This window comes from Chelmon rostratus, chromosome 18 (genome assembly GCF_017976325.1).
Source record: "Chelmon rostratus isolate fCheRos1 chromosome 18, fCheRos1.pri, whole genome shotgun sequence".
Taxonomy (NCBI): Eukaryota; Metazoa; Chordata; class Actinopteri; order Chaetodontiformes; family Chaetodontidae; genus Chelmon; species Chelmon rostratus.
The window spans coordinates 14,180,463-14,200,968 of NC_055675.1; the positions used below are offsets into that span (position 1 = coordinate 14,180,463).

Here is a 20,506-nt window from a genome sequence, read left to right on the forward strand (position 1 = left end):
ACCAACTACAAAACAACAAGAAACATGTGTGCCGCAGGTGATCATGTCGGCTACAAAACGATCAGTTTGCCACTATTCCCATTCACACAAACACACAGGAAAACAGGTAACTAATAAGTTAGTTTAGTTTTAGGCTAATTGTGAAGATACTGAACCATGAAATTATGTGAATTTATAGAAGAAAGTGACACACATTTGTGAGCACAACGCATATATATATATATATAAAAAAGGGCACAAATGCATACATAACAAAAATCACAGTTAATGACTCAACTGAACTGCTTCTTCTCTGATCAGCTACCACACACACACACAGCGTGTGGGAAGACAGGCAGCAGGAAGGTTAATGGTTCTGGATGTCATGCACACTTTAATGAGTGATAGAAATTTCTTGGCTGTGGGCTGGTTGGAGTGCAGTTAGGATGCGACAGAGTCTGCCATGGAAACTGAAGTTACAACCGCTACTTCGAACTTTATGAAGGATAAAACATAAAACAACATAGTTAAGCTGTGGCTAAGGTAAAATAGACACAAATACACTGTCCTTCTGATGGCAATTTTGCACAAAATAAGTATTTCAAACAACAATGGACTGGGTTGAACCATGTTTGTCTTTAGCTCTTAACACAATCACTCTAAAGGTTTGCTTTGACAAATTAAACCAAATTCAAGGCTCTGGGTCTTATTCTAAACTAATTCTCTCTCTGCATGGTAGTGCTCTCTAATAACTAGCAAAGCAGGCCAGAACCGATTATTTCATTTTAATGAGTCCAATAATGAGTGCTCAGACCTCATAAAACAGGCCAAATTAGGGCCACAACTACAAACACAAGGGAAGATGGAGAAAGAATCGTGACTGTGTTTGTATTCATGCCGTTGAAAATACTGCATTCAAAAGCCACTGTGAGACCAAGACTGAGCTGTCATCAAAAATGTATCCGAAAATCAGTAGATATATACCTGTTCAAGCTTTCTGAGCAGCTCCTGCAAGCTGAAATTCAAGCCAATCATATTGGAGAGTGTGAAAGGACTCCTCCCACTCCCTGCAGTTCTTACATCTTCTCTACTGTCATACAGGTGGAGGATCAGCGAGGAGTCAGCACAGGTAGGTAAGTCCTCCGGTGGTTACAGTCCAAACAGATACTGTCAAGGTCACTGCTCGGATCAATAGTAAATCCAAAATATAAACAATCTTGAACCCAAACACACAGAAACCTGGTTCTTGTAAAAAATTTAAACGCAAGAGGGTCAAATCCGGGTCGCAGTCCCAAAACAGGCAATTTACACACTTCACACACTCCTTGGCAACAGTTGCGCACGTGTGCTGGTGTGTGTGCTTGCCCAATCCCACCACATGTTCGTAGCATCCTCTTTGGAAAGGCAGCCGAGCCCAACAGGGGGTGGGGGGGTGGGGGGGTTGACAGTTACCCTGCAGTCATGCTTCAGAGCTGGGACTGGGATTAACAGATGACTGGTGCCAACTGGAGGTTTGACAAAATAGAGGCTGGAGGCTGAGCGCGGAGTTCCTCTGGCTAGGAATAGGGCACTGAAACTGGAGGGGAAATCCAGCAAATCTTGGGTGGAGGTCTGCAAAGTGAAGATAACTGTGTCTTTTAGGGACGGGCAGTCTGATGTAACGCGCAGAGTAGCGGAGGACAGGTCTGGCTTTCTCCTTCAACTCTGCTATGCTTCCCTTCCTCCACTTCCTCTCTGGGCATGAAGGGAGCCGTTTACACGATGTCCGGCGGTCCAACCCAGGGCAGGGCTGGGGCATTTGTTCTCAATTACTCTGATAAAAAGCACTCTATCCCTGCCAGTCACACAACCCCGCACACTTCAAGAGGATAGACAGCGGCACAAAGGCACATGGTTTGCCCTCTCATTCCCCTGAGTAAAAGGTAACGGGCTCAGAGAGACAGAGCCACCTCAGTGCCTGCCTTACTACCGCTGCTCAGGTCTCCAGCCCGGCTCTGCTCCTGCTCTATCACACCCTCCTAATCACAGCCATGCCCAGGCCACTTAGTCAAAGAATGCCTTCTTCTTTTTCTTGAGCCACGTGTTCGCAGGGAGCTGCCTCAAGACTCAGCGTCCAGATCCTGTGCGGAGAGTCTGACTCGCCGGGCCTCTGCCGATTATCTCTTCGCCTCTTGAGACGGAGGGGTCGATCTGTTTGTCAACCTCTTCATTCTTTCCCCCCTCGCGACGAGGAAACTTCTTAAAAAGTTACACGTCTTCTTTGGCTTCTTGTTCCCTCTGGGGTCGCACAAGCTCCCAGGCTGGTGTCCGCATCCCTCTCTCTTCTTCCTCTGTTGCTCTCGTTCTCTCTGGCCACTAGCCCCACTCTTTCACACAGCTGTTTATTATTTTGATCAGTATCCTCCCTTTCCCCTCCTCTCTCTACCTCTCTCTCTCTCTTTCTCTCTCTCTCTCCATCCCCCACAACCACCACCCCCCCTCAGCTAACTTGACACACTACACACCCACTTCCTGAGGCCTGCATGGGCAGAGAGTATTTCAGAGTGAGGGGAGTGAGGAGAAATGTACGGTTTTCAGCTTGAATTTAGCGGCAAAATCAGTATTCAAAAGTAAGAATGGCTAAAAGATGGAAGTGATGAAAGTGATAAGGTGGGTACAGTGCAAGGGCAAGATGACTAATGAAATAAAAAGGACATCTGGGAAAGAAAGAAAGAAAGTGAGGGCAGAGGGCCAAGTGAACAGACCTGTAGTGGAACTTTCTACTTGTCTGGCTCAGGAGTGACAAAAATGCAGCTGTTTGGTAAAAAGAATAAAAAAGACAAGCAATGGGGGTTTGGGATGGTGGGAAGGCTGGCTTTCAGGACAGGGCAGATATAATCATCAGTACAGAGGAAACTATTCACGCTTTTTAATCAATGAACAACACCTTTCCCTGATAGCTCTTCATTCAATTTCATCTCCTACGACTACTGAATTGAACTACTGAAGCCTGTAACAGTTCAGATCCCAAAGTTTGAATCCCATCAGCCCACAGAGGACTGCATTATGCAAGTCCTACAATTCCTACTATAGAAAAAAAACTAAATCCTTTAAATGGGTTTATAAATGGGGGTTATAACACGTTTGGAGAGGCTGGGGCACAGGCTGCTGTCTATGGGGCTATGTTAAATAGGTGCGAGTCTTAAATTTAAATGCACTCCATATATTAAACCTGCGTGTGAAGGTGTTTGTGTGACTGTGCGTTTGGGTGTGTTGGCATTTTGAACAGCAGGGTAGACATGTGGTGTGCATCAAAGACACACAGACAGATGGCTGTCAAGTGAGAAAGAAGAACAAATACAATACAACATTGCATATTCATAAGAGAAAGACTTTGAAGTGCGCTTAGCTAATTAAAAATATTTGCATACTCAAGGCAGTTAAACAGCATTTCTGATGTATGCCGACAAATATATACTATTTGAGGGCTTTCCAGTGACGGATATGAAATTAACTGGTGGAAAATTGGCACATTTGACAAGCGTAACTAATTCGACAATAAGGGGAAGCTGAGATTAAAGAAAAAAAGACTTGAAACAACCTTCTTGTGGAACATGTTTGATAAGTTTGGCTCACCGAGGGTTTTGATACTTCAACTTTGTGCAAGTAACTCCGAGCCGGTGATTCACAAAAGCAGACGCTTGTTGAGAATGCAAACACACACATATATGGAGCTCAAGGCAGGAGATGTGGGGGTTAATGTTGGGCTACATCAACTAAGTTAAGCGGATTAGGACCATTACAGGGGTAAGAATGTAACGCTTCCAATCCCTCAGGCAACAAGAGGAGAGGAGAGAAAAGTTGCCTGATTGAGAAGAGAGAGGCAGTGACAACAAGAACTGAGGAGTAACACTTCTACCAAGAGGAGGACAGGGAAAACAAACACGAAAAACAAATAATAAAGTCATCGGAGCAGAGAAGAACACATAAGAGAAAGAGTGTGCGGGAGAAAGAGAGAAGGAAATGAAATGAAAAAGAGGCATCTAGATGCATCTGCCTATAATTCTGAGGGTGGAAGTTGAGGAAAGAGAGGTAAGAAAAGGTTGAGGCATTTAACTGGAAACTGATTTATACAGTGTAAAATCAGGATAACACAGAGTGGAGGGAAACAGAGGAGCGTAACATTATGTACAGGTCAACCGGGTCAAAAACCTGTTCTCACTATGCTCGCCATCATTGCTTCGGTTGGTCTACATTTCTGGCTGCAGAGGCTAATTGTTTGGGTCAGGCCTTCAAATCACACAAAGAGGTTTTTTCTACCTAAGCCAGTACGGCTGTGCCAATCAATAGTCTTAGATTAACAATGGATCAAATGACTGTGTAATAAAAAATGGGCCACTCAAAGTTTCAACGCCACAGAGAATTTGAGCATGTGGGCCGCAATTTCACTGTTTCAACCCTCGCTTAAGTCGTTTTCAGTGAAAAAGCCCTTGATAAACACACTGTAGGCTATCTGCAGGGCACCAAACAGCAGTCAGCAAGTTGGCTGGTGAACATAGCCGACCATTTAACAGCTCAAGAGCCAGAGAATACTGTCAGGAGCCGGGTGGAGACAAAAACAGAGGTAGAAGGAGCATGAATGACCAAAAATATGACTACAAATGAACCCTCTGCTCTGTGTTGGCTGGATGTGTAAATAGGCAACTGTTTGCTAAGATATTCAACGCAACAACTTTATAAGGTGATGTTAATGTTGTGTGAACAGCTTGATTTACTGCCCCTAAGAGGCTGAAAATTATTTATTGCTGTTCTGAGTGTATACATCACTTCAGTGTACGAGGAATAAAAGAATGAAGTCAAACGATCCATTCATAAACCTGCAAAAGCTAGTAAATCATGCTAGTTGTTTTTCTATTTTTTTTTTACTCATCTTGGCCAAGTGCATATGACAAAGAGCATTTTATTCTTCCACTGAAAGAAGTCGAAGCAGAAGAGGCACTATTCAAGGAGAGCGAAAGAGCCAAGAGACAAGCAGAATTATCAAATGTAAAATTTGCTTGAATGCAGCTAACATTGTCTCACTAAAAAACAGTGAACTGGCTCTACCGAAAAATAAAAAGAAGACAAGACTGCCAAAATGGAAAATGTGAAAGAGTCAAAGAGCAACGGCTGAAAGAGGGGAGGCAGAAGCTGAACAGGTCTGCCGTCTCAGATGATGTCAAGAGGGAGCAGAGGCTACACCGTCAAAATAAAGTGGGGCAACCATATCGCAGGATCACAAGCAGAGCACATGAACGCCAGCGTGAACTTACGCAAACATGGCCACATAAACACATGTGCACAAATACAGCCAGAGCAAAATTTCATGAGCGGACCTATCTACCACGCTATAACTCAGTGGCTATTCCCCAGTCGGATCACTTAAGGTTCATCCAATCCCACCTAATCCAGACTCTCTGTCTCCACAGTGTACAGTGTCAGTCAAGAAATCAATGCAGCTGCAGCATTCCTCTCTAATTCTCAAATAGGCGACATCCAATGAAGTCTCTTCCTTTGCCCCAGGTTATCAGTGACACTCCTCTTCCTGTTAGGAGGGCAGCACCCTTCTGGGAAGATTAGGGCCCTAATTTTGTGTGTGTGTGTGTGTGTGTGTGTGTGTGTGTGTGCATAACAGGCAACATTGTGCAGACATTCCTGTATGTTACAGGGGTCTGGAACTCTGTACTCAAATGTTTATACACTTCATTTTAATTAAATGTGCAGTTGTGCTGCGGTAGTAGCTCTTTACACTTGAAGGTCATTAAGTGGAGCTTTACTGAAACGCTCAGCAGCGTAAGCCTTTATTTTCTTTGAGAATACATCATGTGGCAAAGAGTAGCTTTAGCCGTTGCATCCAGCACACGCTTTGCTTTTGTCAAAACAAGGGTAGTGCAGCTCCCGGTCTGATTGTTGGGTAGGAGGATAAATGGAGACAATTAGTTTTGCAGATGAACAGAAAGCATTGATGAAAAGGTGCCGTTCAATAGCACGTCTGTTTCATCTGCACTTGTTTCATATCCTGTGTCTCTGGCATAGCTGTTCAGGACCACACACACACACGTTATAACCCTGCTGTGTAAAACATTCAATTCAAAATAGAATCAAATGTTTCGCAAACCCTCTGTGACCTATATTCAATTGAATATCATACAGACAAGACACCCAACATTCAGACTGATAAATTTCATTGCTTTTTTTATTCTGAATTTGATGGCTGCAACACGGTCCAAAAAGGTGCATGTTTACCACTGTGTTACATCACCTTTTCTTTTAACAACACTCAGCGTTTGGAAACTTACTGGGAACTTACACTTAACAACATGTTGTTGTTACATATACAGAATGTGTCTTAGTATTGTCTTACTGGAATAAGCAGGGACATCCCTGAAAAAGACGTCGTCTGGATGGCAGCCCATGTTGCTCCACAACACATATGTACCTTTCAGCATTAATGGTGCCTTCACAGATGTGCAAGTTACCCCTGCCATGGACACCAACACACCCCCATACCATCACAGATGCTGGCTTTTGAACTTTGTCCTGGTAACAATCTGGATGGTCCTTTTCCTCTTTAGGGCGGAGGACACAACGTCCACGATTTCCAAAAATAATTTAAAATGTGGACTCATCAGACCACAGCACACTTCCACTTTGCATCAGTCCATCTCAGATGAGCTCGGGCCCAGAGGAGTCAGCAGCGTTTCTGGATGTTGTTGATAAGTGGATTTCACTTTGCATGGTTGAATCTCAGCTTGCATTGGTGGATGCAGGAACAAACTGTGTTTACTGACAAAGGCTTTCTGAGGTGTTTACGAGCCCATGTGGTAATGTCCTTCATATTCGCATGTCAGTATTTAAACAGTGACGCCTGAGGGATCGAAGGTCACGGACATGCAGCATGGCTCATCAGCCTTGTCCCTTACATGGAAAGATTTCTCTGGATTCTCTGAATCTTGGACTGATGATATGCATTGTAGATGACGAAATCTCTGCACTCCTAGCAGCTGTGCATAGAAAAATGCTGTTCTTAAGCTGCTGGACAATTTTCCCACGCAGTTTATCACAAAGTAGTGAACCTCGCTCCATCATTGCTTGAGAACGACTGAGCTTTTCAAGGCTGTACCTTTCATACCCAATCATAGTACTCACCTGTTACCAGTGAACCTGTTTACCTGTGGAATGTTCCAAACAGGTGATTTTGGAGCATTCTACAACTTTCCCAGTCTTTGTTCGCCCTTGTCCCAACTCGTCTGAAACATGTTGCTGGCATTGAATGTATATACAGTACACGTATATACCAGCTGAGAGAACAGAAGTACTAGCTAGCAATTAATTCCCTTCACGTTGCAGTCTCAGGGCTCAGTGCTTACACTGCCCAGATGATGTACTAATATCTGACAAAGCCTGTCCACATGACTCCGGTGAAGGCCTTACTAACCTAGCTTCTGTCTAAAGCTGGACTTCAACATGTCCACACAACTCCAGATCAAAATAAAGATAACTCCCTAAGAAGCAAAACAAGAGTGAATAGAGTGCAATGGAGAGAAGGAGAACATGAACAGCAAAGTCAAAGCAATAAACCATGTCCCTGAATCTGTGAACTGTTAATGTGCACATTAGAAAGCCAATGTCCGGCACTCAATTGACAGCTGACCTCTGCTGATGTGACGGGGCTGCCATTAGAGAGGACAACTGGGGTCAAAGGTCACGCGAATAACTTATTCCAGGGACCCAATAATGGACAATGAGTCACATACATTTCATCATAAGCAAGAAAAAGGACACCCTGGGATTCATATGTAAGCTCCTAAACAGGGAAATTGAAATTGATTAAGAGTGCTGTGTGCTGCTGCCTGATAATCAGCTATTGATCCTGGTGAACATTTTGTGGTTTTCTGTGTCTCTAAGAGAGGAGAAAAAAAGGGTCACACAGTCACGCTCCACATGCATTTTTCTGTTATTAAAAAGAAGTTTCTGCTTCCAGTGATCAGCACCTCAGTGCAACCCTCAGTGTGCATTACTTTTCTATTTATGTGTCTAAAGGCACATGGGAGAACATAAGATTGAGGTAAAATGAAGAGGCCCTTAGATGCTAATCCTCGTGCTCAGGATGAACACTGTGGCTTTGGGGTTTTGTGTGTGTGTGTGTGTGTGTAGCTGGGGGATTTACTTTAGCAGCGGTCAGCACTAACAAATACACTGCATTTCCTGTGGCTGCTTAACCATGAGAGCCACCCTGTGTTTCACCAGTTGCATAATTTTAATGTGAACTAGCAGCATTAGAAAATGTTCGTTTTGCATTAATATAGCTCTGATAAGTCTGTACGAAAGTGGAAAATAAACAGCGAAGCAAATATTAAAGAAAGATAATATTACATCTTGTAACGCTTGATTACAAACATGAATGCGTTCCTGTGAAGGTTTTGTGCATAGGTAGGCAATGTAGGATCCACCTGAAAAAGGCGGACCCCGCCACTAACAATGAAAACCACGATGCAGAGCGGTAATTACAGTATGTAAACACACTGGTAACCTATTGCTGGAAAAATGCCAGCCATAAACAGTATCAAAAACTCAGGAAAACTCAGGAAATAATAAGTTCCTGGATAGCAGAGCTTTTTAAGCAAAAAGATTTCCAGTCACTGAAATGTGAGGAAAATCGACTCGCTGAATTGACTGGATATTAAAACCAGAGGCCAGCTAAGGGCCCTCTGAATTCTTCTCACCCTGCTCTTCACTGGCATTCAAAGACTTCTGCCCCTCCCTTTTTCCTTTTATCACTGCTTTCCTCCAGTGGGGCATCTCTTTCACTTTCTCTCCACTCCTCCACAAGTATTTGAAGTGCTCTGCCTCCTGGGAACCGAAGAGCTTGACCATGGTGGGTGGCTGCTGTAGACTACAGTTGGAAATGAAAAGTCACTGTGATGAGATCGCTTCTGAAGCTGCTGTCGCCTCAACCACTGGCCAAGATATGAGTACAATTAGAGCATGAGCCCGCCACCTGCTGTATTTTTTGAGAAGGAACGGGGCCTTGAAAGGTTAGGTGACCGCACCAATTAGACTGCAGCGTAAACAAAGTGCTGTTTCCCACTGCAGAGGACCACTGTGTGAACAAAAACTCAAAAGGATGGTCCTGTGGAGTTACGGAGCTGATGTCAAAATAACGGGCCATCAAACGTCATAACTTAGACCTCCCAGTTGGAGGGGGAAGATGAGTGATGATATAACTCAAACAATAACAATATGCTGTGCAACACACTCTCTCAAGACACAGATTAAGAAAGTCACACCCAAACACACAGCCTCAAGGAAAATGAGGAAAATAACTGATACTGTCATCGTACTATAAAACCAGCAGACGGCGTTGGTACGTGGGCTGGCCTGGAGCAAGATGAGAGAAACTGATGGATGGAAGGAGATGATGAATTTTTACATGCGCAAACGAATGAATTCAGAAAATGTGAGGAAGACAGCAACTATGTCAGTGAAAGAACAGATGCCATCATCAGAGTACCCTCGAGAGAGCAACAGTGAAGACAAATGTGCAGAAAGTGAAGCACTGAGTTACGAAGGCATGACTGGATTACCTTGGGTTATTTTTCAATCATCTGAATTGTTTGTTTCAGACCAGAGAAAACAGATGGTTGAATAACTGGTAGCGTGGGAAAGGGTGTATTCAAATCCTCCTCTGCCCCCCACCTCCACCAAAAAAACATTCCACTGGAGCTTCTGTTAACAGTCCCTAAATCCACCTGATAATCATATAGTATGCAGTGCAGTTACACACTCATCAAAATCACTGCTTCCACCCCACTCATCATCTTCAATATACTCTTTTTATCAACTCAATATGGTTTTAAAAGGAAAAAAAATGACTCTGCTGATACATTAGCTTCATAAATATTAACTCTGCTCTGCATTTCACCCCGAACATCAAACATTATCCTTGCCTTCCAGCAGCAAACTGAGGAAAAACAAAAATACCATTCAGATGTACAAAAGGGTGACCTTAAACTCTCTGGACACTGTGAACTTGTAAAAACTGACCTGCTATTCACATATTGTTTACAGCTGCCTTTTATTGAAGTTTGAGGCCTGCTGTTCAGTACTGGTGTGACATTTACTTCCCCTCTGTCTCTGAGACAATTTACTGAGAGTTCACATCATTCAGAGGAGGGGAAGAGAGTCACAGTCGGCGTGGCCCTGCTGGTTGGGGTTCAGCTTTGAGGGTGATGAAATAATCCGACAGTTTCCGTGCACCCTAAAATAACCGCTCCATCGATCTCACAGATAGCCCAGCTGGGATCCTGAGATGACTTCTGGTTGAGAATTAGACCTTCATTACGCCTTAAAATCTATACATAACGCTGTTCCCGTTGATTCAACATTGTTTGGATCGATGGCCACAGCACACACTCCACTCTGTGCTGTGTCAGTCTCAGTTTAATGAAAAATACTACGTCACTGCAGTCACCCACACAGACAGCATACACAGAGCAAGCAGCACTGATTTGATGATGGATGCACATTTCTCTGTGTGTGTGTGTGTGTGTGTGTGTGTGTGTGTGTGTGTGTGTGTGTGTGACTGCCAACATGCTACAAACAGAGTTCCTGTCTGGCCCCACGAGGACGAATCACTGGGTGGGACTCACAACAACGCAGCGGTTCAGGGGAAAGATAAGGCCCTGGACTTTCCAAACACCAACCCCTACACTGTGACAGAACAACACAGATGTGACATTTCTAGAGACAGATTTATACAACTCCGAATAAGGCTATGGAACTGTTTTACAGTTCCAAAGCTTGAGGTTTTAAGCCACTAACCATGAACTGCAACATCACCGGTTTGAATCTGGCTGGGGACTTTTGTTGCATGTCGTTCCCCCTCGAGTCAAGTCTAATAAAGGCATAAAAAAAACGGTCAAAAATGAACTTTGTAAATGTTTAAAAAGATACACAAAGGACACTGAACTGGGATTAAACAAGAAAACATGACACTGCTAAGGTTTTTACTGAGAGAGAAACAAAAGTCAAGAGGAGGAAGAATCAGTGAAAACCGTGATTGATTGTGAAAACAATTTAAACCACACGGAGGAGAGGAGGCTGAAGAAACTGTCTATACGCCAAAGCCGCCTTCACGCCCTTTGCTGTGATTACATCATCGGTTTACAAGTCAAACCCCAGGGAAAGTCAAACACTAAAGATCCTTTGCAAATCACTATTAGACCTATGCCGAGGTGCCAAACGAAAACAAAGCCGGTGGTGTTCGATGAACACACAATAAGACGATGAGACTTTGGAGTGTGTGTGTTGACGTATGAGGCAGTGAGGAGGATGACACTGACATAGTGGGCGCATAAGTGTATGATGAGTTCTTTTTATTGCAGTGCAGTTTTCTGGTTATACGTGCTCCCTCCACACCCCTGCTTCTCCATCCTACCCCTCATATAAACTTTTCATCCCTTCTCTTAGTCATATTCGTCTTCCTCCACTGCTCCTCTTAACTCCAACTCCTCTTTCTTCCCCTCGACCTCCTCCCTCTTCCTCCTCCTCCTCCTCCTCCATCTCTCGCTTTCAGCGCCTCTATTTCATTCGACTTATCTTTTTTTTTTTCCTCTCTTGTCTCCTTGCAGTTAGTTTATTGCTCAGGGAAGGTGAGTGAGATATCTACCATCCACAGGTCACTCCACTCCCTCCCTTCGTATAAGCTCACCCCCCGCCTCCCATCGCTGCAACAACTGGCCTGTGTTTGGCTAATTACTTCCTGGAATGTTTACTGTAGGAGAGCTGGCCTATAGCATTACGATGGTTTCTGTCGTGCTGTGCTAAATTACTTCAACCATCACTCACACAAGCAGGACTCCGGTTGGAGTCCCTTTGCTATCCACTGCCTCCCTCTTCTCCTCTCTTCATACATCTCTCTCTACTTCTGTTACTGTCTTAACCTTCACATGCCGTTGTTTCAGACCAGAGGCTAGAAACGATTTGCTATTCTTGAGTGAAATCACTCATTTTATGGTATGTAATCTACTGCTCCCTGTAAACCCGTGCACCCACCAGATTTAGAATAGATTTGGCTGTGTGTCGTCTCAGCAGGAGCGCATTTTTACCCTGGTCTGAACTGCTTCTGTTCTCACGTACACGTCGGGACTTTCATATTCAGTCTCCCACTGTGGATCCATTACAGGTTTTGATGAATGTCATCAGCGTACAGCACCACTCTACTCCCCAAAGATGGTGCACACAGTGCAACCACTTAGGGCATGATGTGGACTTGAGCGCAAATAAATTTTGTTCCTGTGGACGAGCACTGAGACCCACTGGGCATAAGGTGAAAATAAGAAAATTGAAAGGAGCGAGTGTGTTCCTGTGGTCCCTATAGTTTCTCTCTCGAAGCTCTTCATCTCTAGAGTGCATGTCTCCTTTTCATCACTGACAAAAGCAATGCTCTCCAGTCATCACATAAAAATGCTTTTCTCAAATGACTCATTTGCCCATCTTTCTCTATTCTCACTAACACAGACCCTGGTTGTTCCCTGTTGATTTTCACACATACAGAACATTGCAGCATAACTTCTGCTTGGGTAATATTCTGTGTCTTCATGGTTTTATACGATTTCGCCCCAGGGATCAGATCCAGCTCGATAATTGTAAACCCTGTAGTCAGGACAGCAAACTCCTCCAAACATGCCTGTCCTACTGCTCCCTCCAGAGGAGGAATCAAGACCACTTGCAAAAAGTTTTTCACTTTTTAGAATGTGCACCTTCACTGGAGTTTGACACCAGCTGCCTCGGGGCTCTGCTGTCACTAGTAGCAGTCAGCAGCTTTTCTGAACTCTCAACACTGATAACTACCAGCAAGTAAAAACATTTTTCAGACAATACGGTGAAGCTTCCTTTGGTCTGACAGCATGATGCAGATGCGATGAAATTGCGATTTCATGGAGAGATATCTGTCTACTGGTTGTTGTGCTTTATCACTTCACACAACCCTAAACATTAAATTCCAGCGATTATTCATCAGGCTAATGAGCTACACACTTGACTCCATCCACAACTTTTTCTTGCTACTAATGAGACATTCTGTCAGACCACACTAACTGAGGTGCAAATTGAATTCTGATGATTCATTGGGCTGGAATAAATCAAACATTAGCTTGGTATCCTGCCTGATGTCTCCCCCTCCCAACAAATGTTACCGCCTTCATACTGTAATCAAGTAGATGAGAAGAAGACTCAGCGATGTGGTCTATTGCGGGTCATTAAGGGGCACGGAGATTATTTAAGAGCTTTGTCCCAAAAAGAGGGTGAGTGAGGCAGCCTATCATAAATCTGACAACCAGTCGCTATTCACACAACAGCTGAAACCACAAGCAACTAAATATCAAAGTGAAAGCTGAATGAAAATGAATTTGGACAGGCACTAAGTATGATGTCTGTGAAGCCAGACAGTCTGCCTCATTTATACGTAATCGTTATCTGTTAATGGGTGAAACGGTTGTCTCTTGGTGTGGTATGTTAATGTGATGCTGTTTTGGGGGAATATAAATTAAAAGGCATTTATCTCTGCTGCTCTTTGAACTCAAGTTACACAATATAAAGGAGCTACACACTATTGTGCACACTGCCATCATTCCTTTCTGTGACATAACACCTCCAATAGAAATACACACCACACAGTTTATCATGTAGTGACGGGACAGTGGGTGTTACCAGTTTTCATGATAAAACTCAATCATCCCCTTTGCTGCTGGGCCATGGTCCATCTAGAACAAGTAAGGGTACAAATACACAGATCAATAGGGGAGTATGAATACATTTAACAATTCAATCATTCAAATGAATAGCTGTGATGCAAACTGTGTCTATTCCAGAGCAATATCATCTGTCATCTGTAATATGGGTGTCTTTACAGCCATTGTCCACTGATCCTGAGGATGTGGCATTTTTAAAGTGTCCAAAACTCACCATAAACTGACTGTTTAGAAGCTCAAGGTTAAAACAAAACTTCTTAATTAATAGATTAATTAAAAATAAAGACATTAGAAACACTCGGATATGACTTCACACAGGATTGTGTTAGAGATTGACACCAAAAACTGCCATATTATGTTGCCCCTAATGGCACTTCTGGCATTATTAGAAGGTCACACATTGCCATGACTTCACATGCAATGAGAGATGTGAGATTTACAATTTATTTAATTTAATTCTACCCACTAATTTGGGGTGATTTTTTTAATACAGCACATGCTGAATCAGCACATATCTGTCCAGCATTCATTGCTGAGAGGGCAGTTTTGAACCTGATTACAGTGTCAGATTTTGGAAAAACTGGCAGGCTGTAAATGAGATCTCCAGAGGCCACGCATTGTTTGACAGGGCCAATTATAAAGGATAAGCCTTCACTGTGTATAAGCACACAAAGATTGATGGTGTTACACAAATCTGCTCTAAAGTTACGTGTCTTTGACTTAGAAGTCTCACGCCCCTTTGATCAATAGGAAAAGTTCACTTCTTTGTCCTAACAAACTTTGTGCGGATCAAGACATTTTAAGATACCCGGACAAACAAATAGACTGAAAGGGATGGAAACAGAACCACGTCAAAGCGTTATCTGTATGCATTAGGCTAAAATGACCTCACTGTGGAAATCAGGCCAAATGCGATTCGCCTTCAATCAAATATATGAGTCGAGGACATGGCAACACAGCTTTGAACTTGCACTTCCAAGTACACCAGGGGGTTATTCAAATGAATCCGTAAGAGGGACAGGGAAGGTGGGGAGACAGACACAAAGATCAGAGAGACAGAGTGTGTGTGGCCTGAAAAGACTGACATTTCCTTTTCGCCTTGATTCACACAGAGGGAAATGGTTTTGAGCCCGTACAAAAATATACACATCCCCTAGTTTGATCTCTCTGCGCCTTTCCTCTTCCTCAGACTTTCTGACTGATCAAACAAAAGCCACGCTCTCAAGAGCGGCGTCGTAAAACGAGTCAGACTCTTCACAGCAAAGAAAACTCAATTAGACTAATTAGACGGATAAACACAAACAATGAGTGTGCAAAAGCAAAACTGAGAGAGAAGTGTGCTAAAAGGGAAACAAGGTATTTGAGTAGATGTGTGTGTGTGTGGCAGTGCTTGTGTGTGAGCTTGAATTTCTGGGAGTGTGTGACTGCATGAGAGCACCACTTAAACACTGTGGGATATGTGTGCTACCTAAAAGAAGTTAATGAACAAACAACAGCTGCTTCCATCACTGAGGAGCGGGAGCGCGAGGAGTGGGAGGAAAATGAGAGAGATGGGGAGAAAAGGGAAGGAGCGCTGCTTGTACTCATCTGGGCCTCTGCTGTGTCTGCCATGGCTTAGCACTTCAAATGAAGATGAGAGGGGGTAGGTAGGGTGAGAACAGTGGCAAACACACACAGACTGGGCCAGCCCCTTGGAGGCTCCGCCGCACACTTCTCAAAAAGCACTGAAGGAGACACAAATGTTATGTAAGTGTGCCGTGTGACTTCAAAGCGAAGAAACGAATGCAAATATACGTGCTAAAGCAACATTATGTAACTACTTTACCTTAAAATAACAGCTTCAAAATCATTTTGGTACACCGACTTGTAATAGGGAGAATGGTGCCTCTGTCATTCACACTCTGCGCCCTGGATGCTTGTTCTTGGACTATGAAACTTGGGTGATTTCCCACGAGAAGTGCGTAAGGCCTTACCCCGCTATGTCACAAAGTGTATTTTATGGAAAAAAAGTTTTTCTGATTTTCACTTTTATGTTCTCCTGCCTCTACTTTTGGTGATTTATGGATTTTCCTGATAAACAGACAGCTTTACGTGTTGCTAAAGTGACCGCTAACTGCTGCAAACTGCAGCTGCCCTGCTAGTTAGGCCAGTTAGCCGTGCGGCTGGCTGACTCAGCCCGGACCAGATTGGAAGCTTGGAGCATTGGCTAGTGCCGATGTTGACAGCACTAGCACAGGAGCTTTGGCCCACTGGGAGGAGGCTTTCAGGCCGGGAGTGGGAAATACTGACGGGAACCGGCGCCAGAACGGGTACCGGAACTGGAGCCGAGCGAGCAGGCAACGGAACCAGGCTCAGCATCCTCTACAGACATCAAGGCAGAGGTGAGGAAATTGAAGAGGACATTGACAGATGAAGCTAAGAATAAAAAAAAGAGAGAGCGACCAAGCAAGAGAAAATCTCAGAGTGGTTTTTCGTCCCTGTCAAGAGCTTTGTAAAGTAAAAGGCTGCAAGACAGACGCCGAGCTGGCCCTCTTGCTCTTAATATTAACTGGCTTAGTTATGTCTTGTGTTTTTGGACTGCTTGATGTTGTTGCTGATCTTGAAGTGTTAGAAACGTTGCCAGCTCTCTAGCTCTTGATCATGTAATGCAATCATAAATGCACATGTACAGCTGTCCATAATTATGACAGTGGTGTCCATCAGTGAATTGCAATCAATGCCAATTCTTGCATGATGCTGTTTTAAACATCTTTCTGCCTGGGAGGTCTGTGTGTGACTCAGGCCATTAGGACACATGACATTTGAATTGATAGGAGAATTAAGAGTTAGTCAGCATGACTGTCACAAAAGCGCAAAATCACAAACCAGAGACTTTGAAAATCTAATACATGATCAAGTATAGTCTGAAAAAGGAGAGACGGAGGTTGCATCTAACACTGACTCACCGCCCATCCAATGTCTTCAAATCTCTTTTTAATGAAAAAATAACATGTTCTATATCTTCACACATCTGAACATTACTCACCACTCTGGCCCAATGCTCTTGGTCGGTTTCCCAGAGGGAAGGAACAATCCATTAAGATCCATCAGTGGGAACTTTTCAGCTGAACTAAATATTGATTTTGTGTTATTGCTGGCTTGTCAAACAACCTGTGAGTGTGTTTATTTACCAGTCACTACTGATGAATACAAAGAAGTAAAAATTAGAATTAAGAGCAATTATTAACTGTCATTAAAATGTCCAAAATCCCTTCAAATTGTAATCGTATACATACAATGCTGACAAATGTTTCCACAAACTTACCTTAGAGTCGATATTTTGCCTATTAGCTTTACCTGCATTTGCAAACTGGCTTGACATTAATGCAGTCACGGCTCATTAACGAGCAGGAACAAACTGTCCGTCTCTGTTACCGAGCAACTCACTGTCATCCAGAGTTTCTACTCACGTTCTCTCTTTGCACTCACCCTTTCATTCAGCGAGGCTATTACTCTCAACGGTCCATGCTATTTACAACATAACAAACTACACTGCAGTGAATTTCATCTCAAATACAAATGTAAAGAAAGCTGTGAATGCAGCTTTTAGTAAACGAGAACATGTCTACATGTGCTGAATGAGAGAACACATTAGCTTGAGGCACCAACAGAGCTGCGCAGCAATAAAAAAAACTCCTTCAGCAATGTTTATTATAGCAAAACTGAAGTGAGTCAATTCAATTGCAAATGAATGAAAACTCTGGTTGTGCTGCATGTGTAATGAGTAGGGTTGGGTAACTGTTCGCTAACATGGTAAGAAATTGACACGCTAACGCAGTTTATCAGGGAATGTGGCTACTCTCTGCACACTAGTGGTCAAAATCCCTTCATGCAGCTTTAAAGACCAGAAAAAACTAAATTTTCTACCCCACTCTTAAAGAAGTGTTACAGATGCAGTACGTCATGATTTGAGATGGTTGCTGTGCAGTTAAGTTAAATAAGGATTAAGACAAGCAGATAAAAAGCGATAAACAGAAAAAATGGGGTTGATATCTGTGTTCCCACAGATGTTCTTTTTATAATGATTATTCAGACACACATGCATGGATGCAATCACACACACACACACACATATTTATACTGTCTTCTTTTTAATCTGTAAGTGGTGCCTTTGATCTGCCTCGATGAGGAAACACATATTCAAAAGCAGCAAGAGCGAGAGATGAAAGGCCTGTCCAATTATGGTGAACTAAAGCAATCTCTAAAATTTGCAGTTGTTCATAAACACTTGTACACATTAGTTTGATGCGCTGCGAAAAGTCCATATGCCAACACATTTGCAGCAACACTCAAGTGAGAAATTGTTACAAATACACAAATCTATCCTGTCAATTATTCAAATAGAGAGAAGGCATAGTCTGACTTTAACAGAGAATATTTTGACTACAAAGAAGAGCAACACTCCCTGAAAGAACTGTTGCAATAATATACTTAAATAATAAACTAGGAAACATGATAACTAATTGAAAACTGTTCCAAAACTTACTGACACCAGTTTGGACTGATTGTCTGGTACTGTAAAAGACTATGCTATAACAGGCCTGTCCAATATGTATCTGTGCAATGGCACCACTCGTTAATCTACTCGGTGACGCTCAACCATCCCACTTTACAATAAATTACCAGCACATGAAAGCACACCCTAAGAGCTTCTTACAAATACTGAAAAAGAAGAAATACAATAACCTGTAATAACTGTAAATAGTTAAGTTTCTACTGTTGTCATGGCACATCACTTTTATGCTCAATTCAAATGGATTGTTCTTCATTTAAATGGATTCTGTGGATTACTTGTTAGCTCGTCATCAATTTCATGGTTTGTTTCAAAGGCTTGTCTCATCATTGAGGCTTCTGCTCTTACAGCTGTAACATGGAGATGATTTATATAGAGCAAAAAAAAAAAAACGACTTGCAAATGAGAACTGAAACAGCCTTGTTCTGAAAGGACATGTTGTATTTGGTAATCAGAAAGTGATGTAAAACATTACCAAAGCAGCAAATGTACTACCCTTTATTTTAACTTGAAAATCACTGAGCCCAGACCCTCACAGTTTAAAATGACTTTAACAATACAAAATGTAAAAATCTAAAAATAAATCAATCCATTAAAATAAGTATGTAAATACGCTTTATAGAAGATACAAAATATGACAAATCATTTTAATGGAAGCAATTTCATTCCTTTTTTTTGCAATACATGGCATATAACAGCATTTTTCCCCATCTGTGGTAGCATGCTAACATTTGGTAGTTAGGACTCTCTATGACATTATAGTTAGGAAAAGTCGGCATCACTTAGGTCAGTAGGATTCATGCTCTTGGGATCATGACTGTTTCTACTAAATTTCATGGCAATCCATCCAATAGTGAGATGAGATGAGATAGTTCAGTCTGGACAGAGAGATGCTGCCATCCCAATGGCCATGTCGCCAGCGTGGCTAAAACCATACAACAAAATGAATCTGTTCCACAAGTGGTTAGAGGTTGCAGGCATAAGCTCATCTGCTGAGTGCTCCTTCCAATGGGAAAAACACCATAAATGAAATAACCTTTCATGTCATACATCATTTTAACAGCAATGATAAGCTCATTAATGTAGAACATACTAAGAGATGCATCAGAATGTTTAATGCAGATCCTTTTAAGTGGCAGTAATATCTGTCTGGGGTCAGTGCGAGGTGACCGCTAAGATCCATTTTCATGCCTATGATTAGCATCTATTTAGTGGTTGCGGGTATGAGTGGTGTCAGCAGCTGCTCAACTTTTGATATCCAATTAACCCTCCTCCAACCCGCTGTACCTTCAGCAGCTGTATTAAGGAGGAGAAAAGAGGAGTGCACGACCGATTCAACGAGAAAAAAAGTCCCATTTCTGTTTGTTGACTTGACAGATTCAACAGTCTGCAAGAGAGGCTGGAGACAACAGAAGCCAGCCAAAGGCACGATGGGAACTAATAGCTTTATAGTGCCAGCACACGTACTGTAAACCAGAATGGAAACAACAACAAAGAAAACGTATAAAGCACTGAGGCTGCAGTCGCTGCAACATGAGACCTTTGAAATTCATTTTATCACACACACAATCAGTGAGGTAGAAAGCAGAGAGAGAGAGAAAGGTGGAAATGCCTGAAGTCTAGAAATATTGAGTAATATGAGGTGATTAGTCATCTGTGGGAGGTCTGTTGGAATATCTTCGTGCAATCTACCATAGCTGAGCAAATAAAAGGGTCACTCTGCTTTATAAGGTTAGCACACACTTTCTTGCAGTTGAAACAGCAGCACAGCTCCTTGTGTGACTGTGTACTGTATATTAGCATATGCATGGTTCTGACTGCCAGCGCTGAAAAAATGAATAAAATAAAAATACAGTTCCCCTTTTTAATGAAGCCTGAACTGCTGAGCCGTCTTCGCTGATGATAGCAGCCTCTGTAATTGAACCTAGTATGTGGCTGAGATCCTATTTTCCAAGCTAAAAATAAAAAAATAATCACATGCTTTGAAGAATCCAGGACATCCTGGTGATAGATGTTTACCATCAAGAATCTTCCACACACGCACTTTTTAAAATTTTTATTCACTGTGTGATGGCCTCAAACCGAGCCTGCTTAAAATGGAAAGAACAGTGGACACAAAAAAGATGTCTGAGTGAAACGAAAAACAAAACCACAAAAAAAAGAACTGCTACCATTGACATTGAGGCTATCTGCACTCAGCGAT

At 42.7% G+C, this 20,506-nt stretch overlaps 1 protein-coding gene across 6 annotated transcripts in view; it reads right to left on the reverse strand.

Moving 5' to 3' along the window:
* The window catches only part of utrn (utrophin), a 177,206-nt gene that overhangs the window by 72,547 nt on the left and 84,153 nt on the right, over positions 1-20,506 (reverse strand). The window contains exon 1 of one of the 6 annotated variants that reach the window (XM_041958497.1): positions 964-2,321. The exons of the other annotated variants lie outside the window; for them this stretch is intronic. Coding sequence (XP_041814431.1) covers positions 964-1,014 — 51 coding nt within the window. The 5' untranslated portion in view covers positions 1,015-2,321. Of the gene's footprint in view, positions 1-963; positions 2,322-20,506 lie in introns of those variants that run through there. 6 annotated transcript variants of the gene reach the window in all.